The sequence below is a fragment of the Salmo salar genome, chromosome ssa19 (assembly GCF_905237065.1).
Source record: "Salmo salar chromosome ssa19, Ssal_v3.1, whole genome shotgun sequence".
NCBI lineage: Eukaryota > Metazoa > Chordata > Actinopteri > Salmoniformes > Salmonidae > Salmo > Salmo salar.
In genome coordinates this window covers 26,225,464-26,241,252 of record NC_059460.1, presented here as the reverse complement: position 1 = coordinate 26,241,252, position 15,789 = coordinate 26,225,464, and the positions used below count along the sequence as shown (strand labels likewise).

The 15,789-nt window shown below is 42.2% G+C and overlaps 1 protein-coding gene across 4 annotated transcripts in view; it reads left to right on the top strand.

The window, feature by feature from the left end:
- LOC106578614 (dnaJ homolog subfamily B member 6) overlaps positions 1 to 15,789 on the top strand; it is a 42,403-nt gene that overhangs the window by 12,799 nt on the left and 13,815 nt on the right. For 3 of the 4 annotated variants that reach the window (XM_014157617.2, XM_014157613.2, XM_014157616.2), the window contains exon 2: positions 7,464 to 7,568. In XM_014157617.2, coding sequence (XP_014013092.2) covers positions 7,504 to 7,568 — 65 coding nt within the window. In that variant the 5' untranslated portion in view covers positions 7,464 to 7,503. Of the gene's footprint in view, positions 1 to 169; positions 455 to 7,463; positions 7,569 to 15,789 lie in introns of those variants that run through there. The other variant, XM_014157615.2, reaches the window with a different exon arrangement.

Sequence of the window (15,789 nt, the reverse complement as noted above, 5' to 3'; positions counted from 1 at the left end):
CCATGCAACCTGATTTTATTATGATCTAAAAGGCAACACTGATCCTATATCCGCATTCCCATGATAAAACACTTCATGAACAAGGGCTCTGCTCTCAGCTGTGAATGTGTGCCTTGAGCATGACTGTCTTATTCATGATCTAGTTCTATTGGAAGGGAGCGAGGGAGCGGGACAGAAGGAAAAGAGCGATTCAGTATCTTTCTATCACTGTTTATCAACGCTTCCTCAAACGGTCTGCTTTTTAATTCCGGGAATATTCCTGACCTTTTCGCTGTCCACAACTAATTCCCATTCTAAACCCCTGTGGTGTGTGTGTGCCTTCATCTGAGAGAGGAACCCGTCATCTGTCTGTTGCCATGTCTTTCTCACTCTCACTCTCACAACAGAACAGAAAAGGGCACAGAGGCTATTAATAGCAAACAAACAGGATACAACTGGACTCCTAGAGGAACTGGTAACTGATCGCTCTACAACGTTGATTTAATTGTTTATCAGTTTGTTTATATAGTTAAGAAGATATTATTTGACAAACACAATTCATTTATCAGTTTGTTTTAAATCTGGGCTTGGGCCCATTTGTGTTTTGATGTTTGGTAATAAATCTAGTTGACATGGCTAAATTAGCTTTGAACATGTATAGGACTTTCGTTGGTCGCTTTTTGTCTGTCTATCTTTGGACAACATGGGCTGCACAACGGTTTCAGGTTTAGTTGAGGACGAGAGCTGATTTCACCCATCGTTAGTGTGGAGTGGAATCATGAGCTGTCTTTGAATACTCATACTATCCGCACTAACCATACTTTTTGTGATGTGAATTGAGTATGGATATAGTTAGTATGCCAAAAGTTCCCAGATGTCGTACTAAATTCACCAAAATACAAAGTATACAAGCAGTGGACACTATCGCTGTACTTTTAGCGCCCATAATCTTCAGAAAATGGGTGTGGTTTCACAACTTCTTTTTATTTGAAGAAAATTACGGAAAATATGTATCTGAAGTCCGACGAAAGCAGATAAAAATTCATTGTTTTAACTAATTATGTTAAGAATATGTTGAGCAATGTAATGACTTTTCAAATAAGTTACACGTTATGTTGGCTGACAATTTATTTACCTACGCTATCCTTACGAACCGCATAGCATTAAAGCAGTATGTAACGTTACCGGTATGTTGCCTAGCTACTTAATGTTAGTTGGCTACTAATACATTGAACTTGCCAGGCAGTATATTAACTAACTACCCAATGTTTATTGACTTGATTATTCTCATATTTCTTAGCTAAATGGTATAGTTGTTGTGCGTTTTTAATGGACATTGTTAATTCTGGCTATATACTACGATTTCAGAGCACTCTCACACAGAATAACTAACGAATTTACTAACGCTCAACACCAGTTGAATATGGCCGGTGTCAATAAACGTTGGCAAAAAAAAGTCTAATTCAATTGTTGCCAGCAGCACAGTCAGTCACCAACTCTCTGGATAACATGAAAACAGCCTAACCAGCTCTGGTAGGGTGTGTAAAATGGTCAGAGTGAGGTGTTCTCTCATTTGTTTCTGGAAGTAGCTAGCCAATGTTAGCCAGTTAGCTTGGGTGCTTGACTGAACGCTTGGATCAACCCTACTCCTCGGCCAGAGCGTCCAGTGTGTGCGCTCTGAACACTGAGAGTGAAAGGCTCTGAATTTATGAAGAGACAATCTGACAACGCTCTGGATTTACAAATGCCCAGAGCACACTCTGGCACACCAGATTGAATTTACGAACACACCCGAAATCGTAAAATGTATATTTATTTGTTATGCTAACAAGCTAGCAAGAGGTTGCATAGCAACTGCATCAACTTAGACGGTAGAAGGGCGAAGCGCTAGTATGCTCAATTGAAACGATACTGTCTGTTTATAGTATACTAAAATGAACTAATAGTATGTAGTATGTCAGTATGCGTATTTGAACACAGCTATGGTGTTTTGTAGTCATATATATATTTTTATTTAACTAGGCAAATTCTTAATTACAATGACGGCCTACTCCGACCTAACCCGGACGACGCTGGGCCAATTGTGCGCCTCCCCATGGGACCCCAATCACGGCCGGTTGTGATACAGCCCAGGATCGAACCAGGGTCTGTAGTGACGCCTTTAGCACTGAGATGCAGTGCTTCAGACCGCTGCGCCACTCGGGAGCAGTTAGTGGAGACATGTCAAGTTTGTTTTAAGATCATTTGCTGGCCATCGTACAGCATAGAGCTTCTCCCAGCGTAGATTAATCTGGAAACATCTGTGTCTCACTCTTGTTCTCTCTCTAGGGTGTAGGGTGTCATTTTGGGAGGAACACTAGAGCATAGCGCTGTGCCTCAGGTCTGTTCTCACTGCTCAGTGTCCATCTACCATTGGGAAAGGGAAAAGAGGGATACCTAGTCAGTTGTACAACTGAAATGTGTCTTCCTCATTTAAACCAACCCCTCTGAATCGGAGGTGCGGGGGTCTGCCTTAATCAACGTCCACGTCTTCGGCGCCCGGGCAACAGTGGTTAACTGCCTTGGGATCTGCTGTCTAAGGGACTTCCATTGGGATGCATAGAAACCCTAACACCATTATTTAAGATACCTCTGTATGTTAGTACATTGTTTCTGCTGAACAGCCTCATGGCTACCAGTAGGTAAGCACCTTGAGCTATTGACATTTTGTGGTGATCTTGCTCAATAGGGCGTGTGTCATTTTGATGACTGGCCATTTTACTGTGGTGTTGTATTCTCTCGCTCTCTCTCTCCTAATCTCTCTATCTCTGTATGTCCTGTTCTCTGCTTCTCACCCTCTTTCTTTCTCTCTCTGTCTTTCACTCTTTCTCTTTTTTGTTTCACAACACTCCCTCTGTAATTAATCAATACTCTTTTGAAATCACATACAATGTTTAAAAGACACAGGGAATACCAGCCCTGTTCACATAATGACTCCTACTTAGTCTTAATGATTAGGTGTTGAACAATGTGAGGCCACAGTAATGAAATCAGGGAGATTTCTTCCTGTGTTGTGTGATGGATCTCCTTCAGCACTCTCTACTGTTAGATCAGGTATGTATCAAGCATTTTAGAGTAGGAGTGCTGATCTAGGATCAGATTCCCTCTGTGTATGTAATCTTATTCATTGTGATCTAAAAGGCAAAAATTATCCTAGATCAGCACTTCTACTCTGAGACGCATGATAAACACAGCCCATCATTTTAAGTGGTTTTAATGGGCGTTTTCCATTTTGATTTGTTTTATACCTAACCAAACTAGGACTAGACTGACATTGAAGTTGTCCAATTTGTAGAATATTTCCTTTATATAGCACTGTAGCAATGTATCATTATAGGAGCCATACCATATGTGGATTCATACCGGTATACCTTAAAAGGCGATATATTACCCTGCTCTAACACTAGGTATACATTTTGTATGCTCTAGTCTATACAGTACCAGTGACAAGTTTGGACACCAACTCATTGAAGACATCAAAACTATGAAATAACACATGTAGTAATCAAAACAAGAGTTAAGTAGCCACCCTTTGCCTTCATGACAGCTTTGCACACTCTTGGCATTCTCTCAACCAGCTTCATGAGGTAGACACCTGGAATGCATTTCAATTAACAAGTGTGCCTTGTTAATTTGTGGAATCCAATCAGTTGTAGTGGTGGTATACAGAAGATGGCCCTATTTGGTAAAATACCAAGTCCATATTATAGTAAGAACAGCTCAAATAAGCAAAGAGAAAAGACAGTCTGACGTTACGGACAGTCAATCCGGAAAATTTCAAGAACTTTAAAGGTTTCTTCAAGTGCAGTCGCAAAAACCACCAAGAGCTATGATGAAACTGGCTCTCATGAGGACCACCACAGGATAGGAAGACCCAGAGTTACCTCTGCTGCAGAGAATCTGTTCATTATAGATAACTGCACCTCAGAAATTCAACCCAAATAAATGCTTCGCAGAGTTCAAGTAACAGACACATCAACATCAACTGTTCAGAGGAGGGAATCAGGCCTTCATGGTTGAATTGCTGCAAATAAATCACTACTAAAGGACACCAATAAGAAGAGACTTGCTTGGGCCAAGAAACATGAGCATTAGACATTAGACCAGTGGAAATCTGTTCTTTGGTCTGATGAGTCCAAATTTGAGATTTTTGCTTCCAACCGCAGTGTCTTTGTGAGACACAGAGCATGTGAACGGATGATCTCTGCATGTGTGGTTTCCACCATGAAGCATGGAGGAGGAGGAGGTGTGGTGGTGCTTTGCTGGTGACACTGTTGGTGATTTATTTAGAATTCAAGGCAAACTTAACCAGCATGGCTACAACAGTATTCTGAAGCGATATGCCATACCAACTGGTTTGCGCTTAGTGGGACTATCGTTTGTTTTTCAACAGGACTGTGGCCCAACACACCTCCAGGCTATGTAAGGGCTATTTGACCAAGAAGGAGAGTGATGGAGTGCTGCATCAGATGATCTGGCCTCCATAATCACCCAACTTCACCCAAATTTAGATGGTTTGGGATGAGTTGGACCGCAGAGTGAAGAAAAAGCAGCCAACAAGTGCTCAGCATATGTGGGAACTCTTTCAAGATTGTTGGAAAAGCATTCCAGGTGAAGCTGGTTGAGAGAATGCCAAGAGTGTGCAAAGCTGTCATCAAGGCAAAGGGTGGCTACTTTGAAGAATATAAATTATATTTAGATTTGTTTAACACTTTTGGTTACTACGTGATTCCATATGTCATAGTTTTGATGTCTTCACTATTATTATACAATGTAGAAAACAGTAATAATAAAGAAAAACCCTTGAATGAGTTGGTGTGTCCCAACTTTTGATTAGTACTGTACGTGCTAGGTATACATTATGTATGCTCTAGTCTATACACGCTAGAAGATCTCTTATCTGTGCTGTTATGCGAGTGAGATTCCATCTACTACTCCTTTGTGAGGTTGCCAGGTTGGTGAAATTCGCAGAAGATACTGAGAATACCCTTTCCTCTGTGGTGTGAGCTGCCAGGTCCAGGCCAGGCAAAACCTCCATGTGGTCTGCATTTTAATTCATCACTTGTATGTATGTATGTATATATATATATATATATATATATATATATATTGTGTGTCCGCATTCCAATGACGTTATAGTATCAGACGTGGAGTAGAAGTGATTTTAAATGAAGTGGAACAAATAAACAGAAATAAGTGATGAATTAAAATTATTTTTGAATCGACCTGTTTTAAAAAGGATTTCATTCATTTTCATAGTAGATGTAATAGATAAACTCAGCAAAATAAGAAACGTCTCACTGCCAACTTCGTTTATTTTCAGCAAACTTAATGTGTAAATATTTGTATGAACATAAGATTCAACAACTGAGACAAAAACTGATCAAGTTCAGACATGTTACTAACAGAAATTGAATAATGTGTCCCTGAACAAAGGGGGAGGGTCAAAATCAAAAGTAACAGTCAGTATCTGGTGTGGCCACCAGCTGCATTAAATACTGCAGTGCATCTCCTCCTCATGGACTGCACCAGATTTTCCAGTTGTTGCTATGAGATGTTACCCCACTCTTCAACCAAGGCACCTGCAAGTTCCCGGACATTTCTTGGGGGAATGGCCCTAGCCCTCACCCTCCGATCCAACAGGTCCCAGACGTGCTCAATGGGATTGAGATCCGGGCTCTTCGCTGGCCATGGCAGAACACTGACATTCCTGTCTTGCAGGAAATCACGCACAGAACGAGCAGTATGGCTGGTGGCATTGTCAAGTTTGATGGTCATGTCAGGATGAGCCTGCAGGAAGGGTACCACATGAGGGAGGAGGATGTCTTCCCTGTAACGCACAGCGTTGAGATTGCCTGCAATGACCACAAGCTCAGTCCGATGATGCTGTGATACACCACCCCAGACCATGACGGACCCTCCAACTCCAAAATTGATCCCACTCCAGAGTACAGGCCTCGGTGTAACGCTCATTCCTTCAACGATAAACTCAAATTCAAACCATCACCCCTGGTGAGACAAAACCGCGACTCGTCAGTGAAGAGCACTTTTTGCCAGTCCGGTCTGGTCCAGCAACAGTGGGTTTGTGCCCATAGGCGACGTTGTTGCCGGCGATGTCTGGTGAGAACCTGCCTTAGAACAGGCCTACAAGCCCTCAGTCCAGCCTCTCTCGGCCTATTGTGGACAGTCTGAGCACTGATGGAGGGATTGTGCGTTCCTGATGTAACTCGGGCAGTTGTTGTTGCCATCCTGTACCTGTCCCGCAGGTGTGATGTTCGGATGTACCGATCCTGTGCAGGTGTTGTTACACGTGGTCTGCCACTGCGAGGATGATCAGCTGTCTGTCCTGTCTTCCTGTAGCGCTGTTTTAGGCGTCTCACAGTACGGACATTGCAGTATGTTGCCGTGGCCAAATCTGTAGTCCTCATGCCTCCTTGCAGCATACCTAAGGCACGTTCACGCAGATGAGCAGGGAACCTGGGCATCTTTTTTTGGTGTTTTTCAGAGTCAGGAGAAAGGCCTCTTTAGTGTCCTAAGTTTTCATAGCTGTGACCTTAATTGCCTACCGTCTGTAAGCTGTTAGTGTCTAAACGACCGTTCCACAGGTGCATGTTCATTAATTATGGTTCATTGAACAAGCATGGGAAACAGTGTTTAAACCCTTTACAATGAAGATCTGTGAAGTTATTTGGATTTTTACAAATGATCTTTGAAAGACAGGGTCCTGAAAAAGGGATGTTTCTTTTTTTTGCTGAGTTTATGTTAATTGAGTGGTAATTGGGCTGTTCATTAATATATACATTAATAAAGTTTGCATTGTGTTGCTGGGGTGAGAATGGGGGTTGATGGTGTGGTGGTGGAGTGATGTTGACACTGAAAATTGATAGCGTAAGACGTTATTTTCCCCTGGAGTTTATTCTCTTTTCAAAGTTGCCTCTCACCTGCCACATTAACCAGAGATGAAATGGAAGACTTGTATTGGATGGAAGTATATTTGATTCTGGACATGTTTTGCCAGGTGCTCCAGGCTGCTTATGATATAAAGTCATGCTTATGAAAAGGGGTTACTTGGCTGTGGCTTCAGTTCTTAATTTGTCCTTCCCTAAGCAATCATTAACTTTCAATCTGACTTATAGCCGCAGGTTATCCACTCTACCTCATCTTTATGTAATATTAGAGCTAATGTTAGCTTAAGTCCTGTCCGCTGCTCATCGCTTTCTCTCCCTTAAGGGGGCTCTATTTTCAGGGCAGTTGATTACTTTGTTTAGCTTTGCCACCCTGTGAAATACCCTGTCCCTCCCCCGTCTTCTAGCCCTTTTGGGCCAGAAGGGAGGTTTCTTAGCTGTCACACATGGCTGCATCTGTCATGGGCCCACTTTGCTGTGCTTTCCTCCTCCTTGAGTTCCTCCACATTGTTTTTAGACCTTGCTTTGCTCCCTCTGCAGAGCGACGGCTAAAGACTGAGAGCCACAGAGAGAAACAGCCATGACAGAATACTACCAGATCTTAGGGGTCCAGAGAAACTCGTCGGCGGAGGACATTAAAAAAGCGTGAGTACCCCAGTCCGGCATGGCCTCTATTTGTACACGCATGTTGACGTTAGTAACGTGTGACACTCCGAAGGATGTAGTAGACTAATTATAGAAACTGAATAGAAACCGACAGAGTGCTAACTGCAAGGCTTTCGAAAGTTTCCACTCTGCTCACTCTTCTTGTAACCTTGCCGTTTCACTCACATTCTCACACACACACACACACACACACACACACACACACACACACACACACACACACAGCCCTACTCACGTCCTCTGATCAATGTTCCCTATTGTCATTTGAGAACTGATGAGTGTTGTGTGTATTGTTGTTTTGCCAGTAATATGTTGTGAATGACTGACACACACACACACACACACACACACACACACACACACACACACACACACACACACACACACACACACACACACACACACACTCTTTTAAAACAGCATCATGATTGTGAGAGTATGATCTGCCCATTAGTGCTGCTAGGCTTGTGGAATCTAAGGTATGCTTGGTTTTTAGGGTTTGGCTGAACTTAAAACTAACTCAATTGTGAAGAACTCTTTTTCCCCTATACTGTTTTTTTTCCCAGTTTTAGTGTTGACTACAAGGTCAAACAACCATCTTAGTCACTAAATGAACTGGGTAGTGGTAACTTAAACACAATCAGAAGTCGTACTAATTCAGTGTTTTTACTTTCATTCTTAGTGCTGACTGTCCAGCATTTGACCTTTTGACTGAATAGATACCACCCTAGACAAAGGTCATAAGGTTAGGTCAATTGTTTAACAACATCTCTCTGATTCAGTTGATACTCTTACCAATGGGCTGCCCACTTCTAATTCCAGTGCCGTCAAAAACTGGATTTTTTCCCTTCTGTGTTTTATATGTATTTACACACTGAGGTTGGAATAATACTGTGAAATTGTTAGAATGCCCTTTTAGTGTCAGAGCTGTTTGAAAAGACCGCCTGAAATTCCAACCTGTTTTGGTGGGAGGGCGTTTTGGCCTGCCTGGTGAAATCAATAGACCAATATGAGAGTTCCAAACCAATAACAGCTAGTTTTCAGTTTTCCCCTCCCCACTCAGACCACTCACAAACTTTTTTTTTTTTTACCATTTTCATTGAAAACAATCACAGTAAGGTACTTAAAACAGCTGCATATGACCTTTTTATTAACAAAAGTATTATTGATCGTATCCACCACCATTGGATAAGATCAATGAAAACCACAGTTGACACCTCTGTGATAGTCACACAATGAACTGAAGTAGCTTGCAAACAGTAGCTCTTCTGAGAAATCTTTCATGTACAGGAAAAGCACTGAAGGATTTGTAGATGGTGCATTTGAAAGTATTCAGACCCCTTGACTTTTTCCACATTATGTTACGTAACAGCCTTATTCTAAAATGGATTAAACAATTGTTTTCCCTCATCAATCTACCTACACACAATACCCCATGATGATAAAGCAAAAACATATATTTTTTTAAATTGTTGCAAATGTATAAAACAACTATCACATTTACATAAGTATTCAGACCCTTTACTCAGTACTTTGTTGAAGCACCTTTGGCAGCGATTACAGCCTCGAGTCTTCTTGCGTATGATGCTACAAACTTGGCTCACCTGTATTTGGGGAGTTTCTCACATTGTTCTTTGCAGAGCCTCTCAACCCCATGTCAGGTTGGATGAGGCGTGTTGCTGCATTGCTATTTTCAGGTCTCTCCAGAGATGTTCGATGGGGTTCAACTCCGGGCTCTGGCTGGGCCACTCAAGGACATTGAGACTTGTCCCATATCGCATTGTCTTGGCTGTGTGCTTAGGGTCGTTGTCCTGTTGGAAGGTGAACCTTTGCTCAAGTCTGAGGTCATGAGCGCTCTGGAGCAGGTTTTCATCAAGGATCTCTGATCCTGACTAGTCACTACTGCTGACATCCCCACAGCATGATGCTGCCACCACCATGCTTCACCGTAGCGATGGTGCCAGGTTTCTTCCAGACGGGACACTTGGCGTTCAGGCCGAAGAGTTCAATCTTGCTTTCATCAGACCAGAGAATCTTGTTTCTGAGAGTCTTTAGGTGCATTTTGGCAAACTCCAATCGGGGTGTCATGTGCCTTTTTTACTGAGGAGTGATTTCCGTCTGGCCACTACCATAAAGGTCTGATTGGTGGAGTGCTGCAGAGATGGTTGTCCTTCTGGAAGCTTCTCCCATCTCCACAGAGGAACTCTGGAGCTCTGTCAGAGTGACCATCGGGTTCTTGGTCACCTCCCTGACCAAGGCCCTTCTCCCATGATTGCTCAGTTTGGCCTGGCGGCCAGCTCTAGGAAGAGTCTTGATGGTTCCAAGCTTCTTCCATTTAAGAATGATGGAGACCACTGTGTTCTTAGGGACCTTCAATGCTACAGAAATGTTTTGGCACCCTTCCCCAGATCTGTGCCTCGACACAATCCTGCCTCAGGGCTCTACAGACAATTCCTTCGACCTCATGGCTTGGTTTTTGCTCTGACATGCACTGTCAACTTTGGGTCCTTGTACAGACAGGTGTGTGTGCCTTTTTTCCCAAATCATGTTCAATCAATTAAATTTACCACAGGTAGACTCCAATCAAGTTGTAGAAACATCGCATGGATGATCAATAGAAATGGGATGCACCTGAGCTCAATTTCAAGTCTCATAGCAAAGGGTCTGAATACTTATGTAAATAAGGTATTTATTATAGAGTATTGTGTGTAGATTGATGAGGATTTTTTAAATTATTTAATCAATTTGAGAATAAGGCTGTAACTTAACAAAATGTGGAAAAGTTCAAGGGGTCTGAATACTTTCCGAATGCACTGGATTTGCTCAGGTGAGAGTGATGCCTTACGGCCAAGGTGTGGTCTACCTAAGGCCTGAAGCACCCTACCGGTCCTCTTATGGTGTATTTTAGAATATAATGAATAATATTAAAATGACAGGGAAGACCTGATCCTAGATTAGCACTTTTCCTCTGAGAAGCTTGATACTTATGGCCCCAGTTCTGTATGGAAGACCAGTTTTTAATGTTCTGATTCCCAGCAGAATGTATTGACTACAGATTCTAATAGTGTCATAAGACACTAAATCCTCTTTCCCTTATGAAAAAAGATTTCAGTCAGAGTGCAGTATAACTGTAGTTATTCTGCAACTACTGTGTCCAACATACCAAAGTGCAGTTACTGCACTTTTACTGCAGTTTCAAAAGTGCTATCTTTTTTTTGTAAGGGGTAGTCTGTATACGTAGGTTTCACCTGCGTCAGTCTGTCGCGTCATGCCGTTGTTAGGAACGTTCTCAAGCTGCCCTCTGCCGGGGGCGCCATAGTGGTGCCCTAAAGTGGTGATAAGCCCAGTCAATCTGGACAGAGGCTAACTACTGTTCTGTCTAAATTACACTATAGTGCCTGGACATGCGATGATGTTACTAAAGCAGTCAAAAATCTAGTAGAAAACAATGTTGCCAGCCTTATCATGTTGTGAAATTTACTTTAGAGAGATGGCAATATCTTCAAAAATAGCAATGCTAATGTTAGCTAGCTAAAATCCGGTGTCCTCCCTTCAATTATAGCTAGATAGCTAACGTTACACTGCATCTAAAGTCAATCTGGCAACATCGAAATGACAAAAGGTGTTCCTACTAATTATCCATTTGAATGTCATAGTATTTCCAATCCACTCTAATGCACTTTTGAAATCTTAGTCAGCGCTCATTGACAATGCATTGAGTAGAACGCTCAGTCAGGCATAAGTTCAAAACGAATGTGAAAAACAATATTGTGATGAAACATGCAACCCATGAATCCAGCCCTATAGATGACCTCTGAGTCTGGCCCATCCTCTGTGGCATCTGTGTGTCTATTGGGCTGTGATCAAAAGTTGTATACTATAAATGGGACAGAGACGCTGTCTCCTGCAGGAAGGGTTTAGTCAGAGAGAATTGCTGATTCAGCACAAACCTCTGTACTGTGCTGTCCTGGACTGCAGAGCCATGGAGTTTACACTGCCTCCCTATTGTTATCCCTTGCTTGGGGGGGAGGGGAGTAGGGCTGGCAGCCTAAACAAGCCCTGCTCCTCTGCATGTCTCTTGTTGTGGTTGATGTAGTTTTTTTCCTTCTTGATGAAGCATTTAGTTAGGACATTTTTTTCTCCAATTAATAAGTGTCACAACACTATGTTGTGTAATTTGAATGGTGAAATGGGATTACTGAATCTGTTAAAAAATAATACTTACACTATTGTTCCTGGTCAGCCCTCAGCAATCAACCCCCAATTTATTTTATTAGCAAATTATAAAATAATGCCTCTCCCAACGTATTAATAGTTATGGTGTAGTTAGTATTTGTGTCATTATGTAATAAATGGTGAGATTACCTTCTCATTAGATTACAAATTATACTGTTGTTAATTGACATATTGGTTTCATTACACTGTTTTTTAAATTTTTTATTTCATCTTTATTTAACCAGGTAGGCCAGTTGAGAAGAAGTTCTCATTTACAACTGTGACCTGGCCAAGATAAAGCAAAGCAGTGCGACAAAAACAACAGAGTTACACATGGGATAAACAAACGTACAGTCAATTACACAATAGAAAATCTGTGTACAGTGTGTGCAAATGAAGTAAGGAGGTAAGGCAATAAATAGGCCATAGTGGCGAAGTAATTACAATATAGCAATTAACACTGGAGTGATAGATGTGCAGATGAGGATGTGCAAGTATAAATACTGGTGTGCAAAAGAGCAGAAAAAAAAACAAATATGGGGATGAGGTAGGTAGTTGGTTGGATTGGCTATTTACAGATGGGCTGTGTACAGCTGCAGCGATCGGTAAGCTGCTCTGACAGCAGATGCTTGAAGTTAGTGATAAGTCTCCAACTTCAGTGATTTTTGCAATTCGTTCCAGTCATTGGCAGCAGAGAACTGGAAGGAAAGGCGGCCAAAGGAGGTGTTGGCTTTGGGGATGACCAGTGAAATATACCTGCTGGAGCGTGTGCTACGGGTGGGTGTTGCTATGGTGACCAGTGAGCTGAGATAAGGCAGAGCTTTACCTAGCAAAAACTTATAGATGACCTGGAGCCAATGGGTTTGGTGACGAATATGTTGCGTGGACCAGCCAACGAGAGCATACAGGTCACAATGGTGGGTAGTATATGGGGCTTTGGTGACAAAACGGATGGCACTGTGATACACTGCATCCAGTTTGCTGAGTAGAGTGTAGGAGGCTATTTTGTAAATGACATCGCCGAAGTCAAGGATCGGCAGGATAGTCAGTTTTACGAGGGTATGTTTGGCAGCATGAGTGAAGGAGGCTTTGTTGCGAAATAGGAAGCCGATTCTAGATTTAATTTTGGATTGGAGATGCTTAATGTGAGTCTGGAAGGAGAGTTTACAGTCTAACCAGACACCTAGGTAGTTGTCCACATATTCTAAGTCAGAACCATCCAGAGTAGTGATGCTGGGCAGGTGTGGGCAGCGATCGGTTTAAGAGCATGCATTTAGTTTACTAGCGTTTAAGAGCAGTTGGAGGCCATGGAAGGAGTGTTGTATGGCATTGAAGCTCGTTTGGAGGTTAGTTAACACAGTGTCCAAAGAAGAGCCAGATGTATACAGAATGGTGTCGTCTGCATAGAGGTGGATCAAAGAATCACCCGCAGCAAGAGCGACATCCTTGATATATACTGAGAAAAGAGTCATCCCGAGAAATGTAGGTCCTGACAACAGGCCCTCCGATTTGACACACTGAACTCTATCTGAGGATTAGTTAGTGGAACCAGGCAAGGCAGTCATTAGAGAAACCAGGGCTGTTGAGTCTGCCGATAAGAATTAGGTGATTGACAGAGTCGAAAGCCTTGGCCAGGTCGATGAAGATGGCTGCACAGTCCTGTTTTTCATCGATGGTGGTTATGATATCGTTTAGGACCTTGAGCGTGGCTGAGGTGTACCCGTGACCAGCTCGGAAACTGGATTGCATAGCAGAGAAGGTACGGTGGGATTCGAGATGGTTGATGATCTGTTTGTTCACTTGGCTTTCGAAGACTTTAGAAAGGCAGGGCAGGATGCATATAGGTCTGTAACAGTTTGGGTCTAGAGTGTCTCCCCTTTTGAAGACGGTGATGACCGCGGCCGCATTCCAATCTTTAGGAATCTCAGACGATACGAAAGAGAGGTTGAACAGACTAGTAATAGGGGTTGCGACAATGGCGGCGTATAATTTTAGGAAGGAAGGGTCCAGATTGTCTAGCCCAGCTGATTTGTAGGGATCCAGATTCTGCAGCTTTCAGTACATCAGCTGTCTGAAATGCTTATTGAAATTCTCGATTATCGTGGATTTATCGGTGGTGACCGTGTTTCCTAGCCTCAGTGCAGTGGGCAGCTGAGAGGAGGTGCTCTTATTCTCCATTAACTTTACAGTGCCCCAAAAACTTTTGGAGTTAGTGCTGCAGGATGCAAGTTTCTGTTTGAAAAAGATAGCCTTTGCTTTCTTAACTGCCTGTGTATATTGGTTCCTAACTTCCCGGAAAAGTTGCACAGGATGTTTTTGTGCTGGTCAAGGGCAGTCAAGTCTGGAGTGAAGCAACGGCTATATCTGTTCTTAGTTCTACATTTTTTTTTGAAAGGGGCATGCTTATTTAAGATGGTGAGGAAGGCACTTTTGAAGAACAACCATGTAAGCAGTTTATGGACAAGGTATTACAGCAACCCATGCTTTGGTTTTGTTTACCTGGCCACTGATTCAAATGCTAACTTTTTTTGCATTTGTGGCACAAATCCAATGCATGTCAATGTTACCTGTATTAGCATTTCCTCGCTTCATATCCAAATCATCTATAGGTAATGTCATTGAGTTGCACAATACATTTTTAGATGCTTCAGGATGATACGTGAAAATGCTAATATAGATACCATTTAACTTGTGGATCTGTGCCACAAATGCTGAAAAGGTTTAGCATTTGAAACAGTGGACAACAAAACCAATGCATGGATTGCTGTCATACCTTGTCCATAGACTGAGGAAACCAGAAATAAATGATCTGGAACAACACCATCGAATGGTCAACCTAGTAATAGCAGGATGTAGGATGGGACATAAACCTAACAACTTAAATGACTAATTTCTCTGAACAGGATCCCCCCACCCCCACCACCATATTCACTGGGTATTCATTACATGGGATGAAGATCAATACTCTGAGCTGGAGCTCCATACTACTTGTCAGACATAGAGAACTAATACTATATTCTTGCGGGGTGGGTGTGTCTGTGGATGGTTTTGACAATTTATTTGGATTTCTCATGTCTAGCTCATTGGATGTTGGGTACTATATTTATTGAATATCAGATGAATCCTATACATTTAAAATGACCAATTTGTGTGCAATCAATTAGCTTAGTTTCTCAGAGATCAATTTGTTTTACAAAGTAATGTTGCAGGAATGCTAATCTTATCTGTTTCTAACAACAGGAAAAAATGTAATCTGAGATGGTCGGTGTCAAACCTCTTGTGCTTTTTGAGGTGTATGACCAATGTGAGTCTTTCTGTGTGTAGATGATGTAGTGCTGAGCGATTAACTGAAATGTTGGTTATTTTTCATTTTGTCCGACGTCGGTTCAATTATTTGAATTCCATTGTAGTAGGGAGTTGTAGTTTCTAACGGTCCAATATTCTACATAGCTTAACGCATAAAACGTTGTAATTAACTACAATGACCATAATTCATTGCGCATCTACTTGCCCGGTCTGTGTTTATTTTACGACTGCTGCTACAGGAAGAGAGAAGAGTGTGCGATCGTGAGGTGATAAAGAGAGCAGCTGTTGTATTTCTACCTGAAAATACATTTAAGTCAGGGATGGGCAACTTTGATGGGGGGGGTGGGGCCACAAAAAAAAAAACAGAACTCATCATGAGCTGCGTTGCCACATCTATTATACCCCCCCCCCCGTTTTTAAGGCACGTTTGCTGCAATTGTACACATTTTGCCAAGGGGTGGAGAGAAGAATTTAGAATTTTATAGCTAATTTCAAGCAATTCTACGGCGGAGAGATGTGTGCAGTTTTACAGCTAATTTCCTCAAATTCTACACATTTGGCCATAGGAGGCAAAAGCTTGCAGTTTAATAAAACTGATGATCAATGGACCCCACCCGGTCTTTAATTCGACCATGTTCCTACAAGTTTAGACAGCTGGCTGCTAGACAATTTACCAATC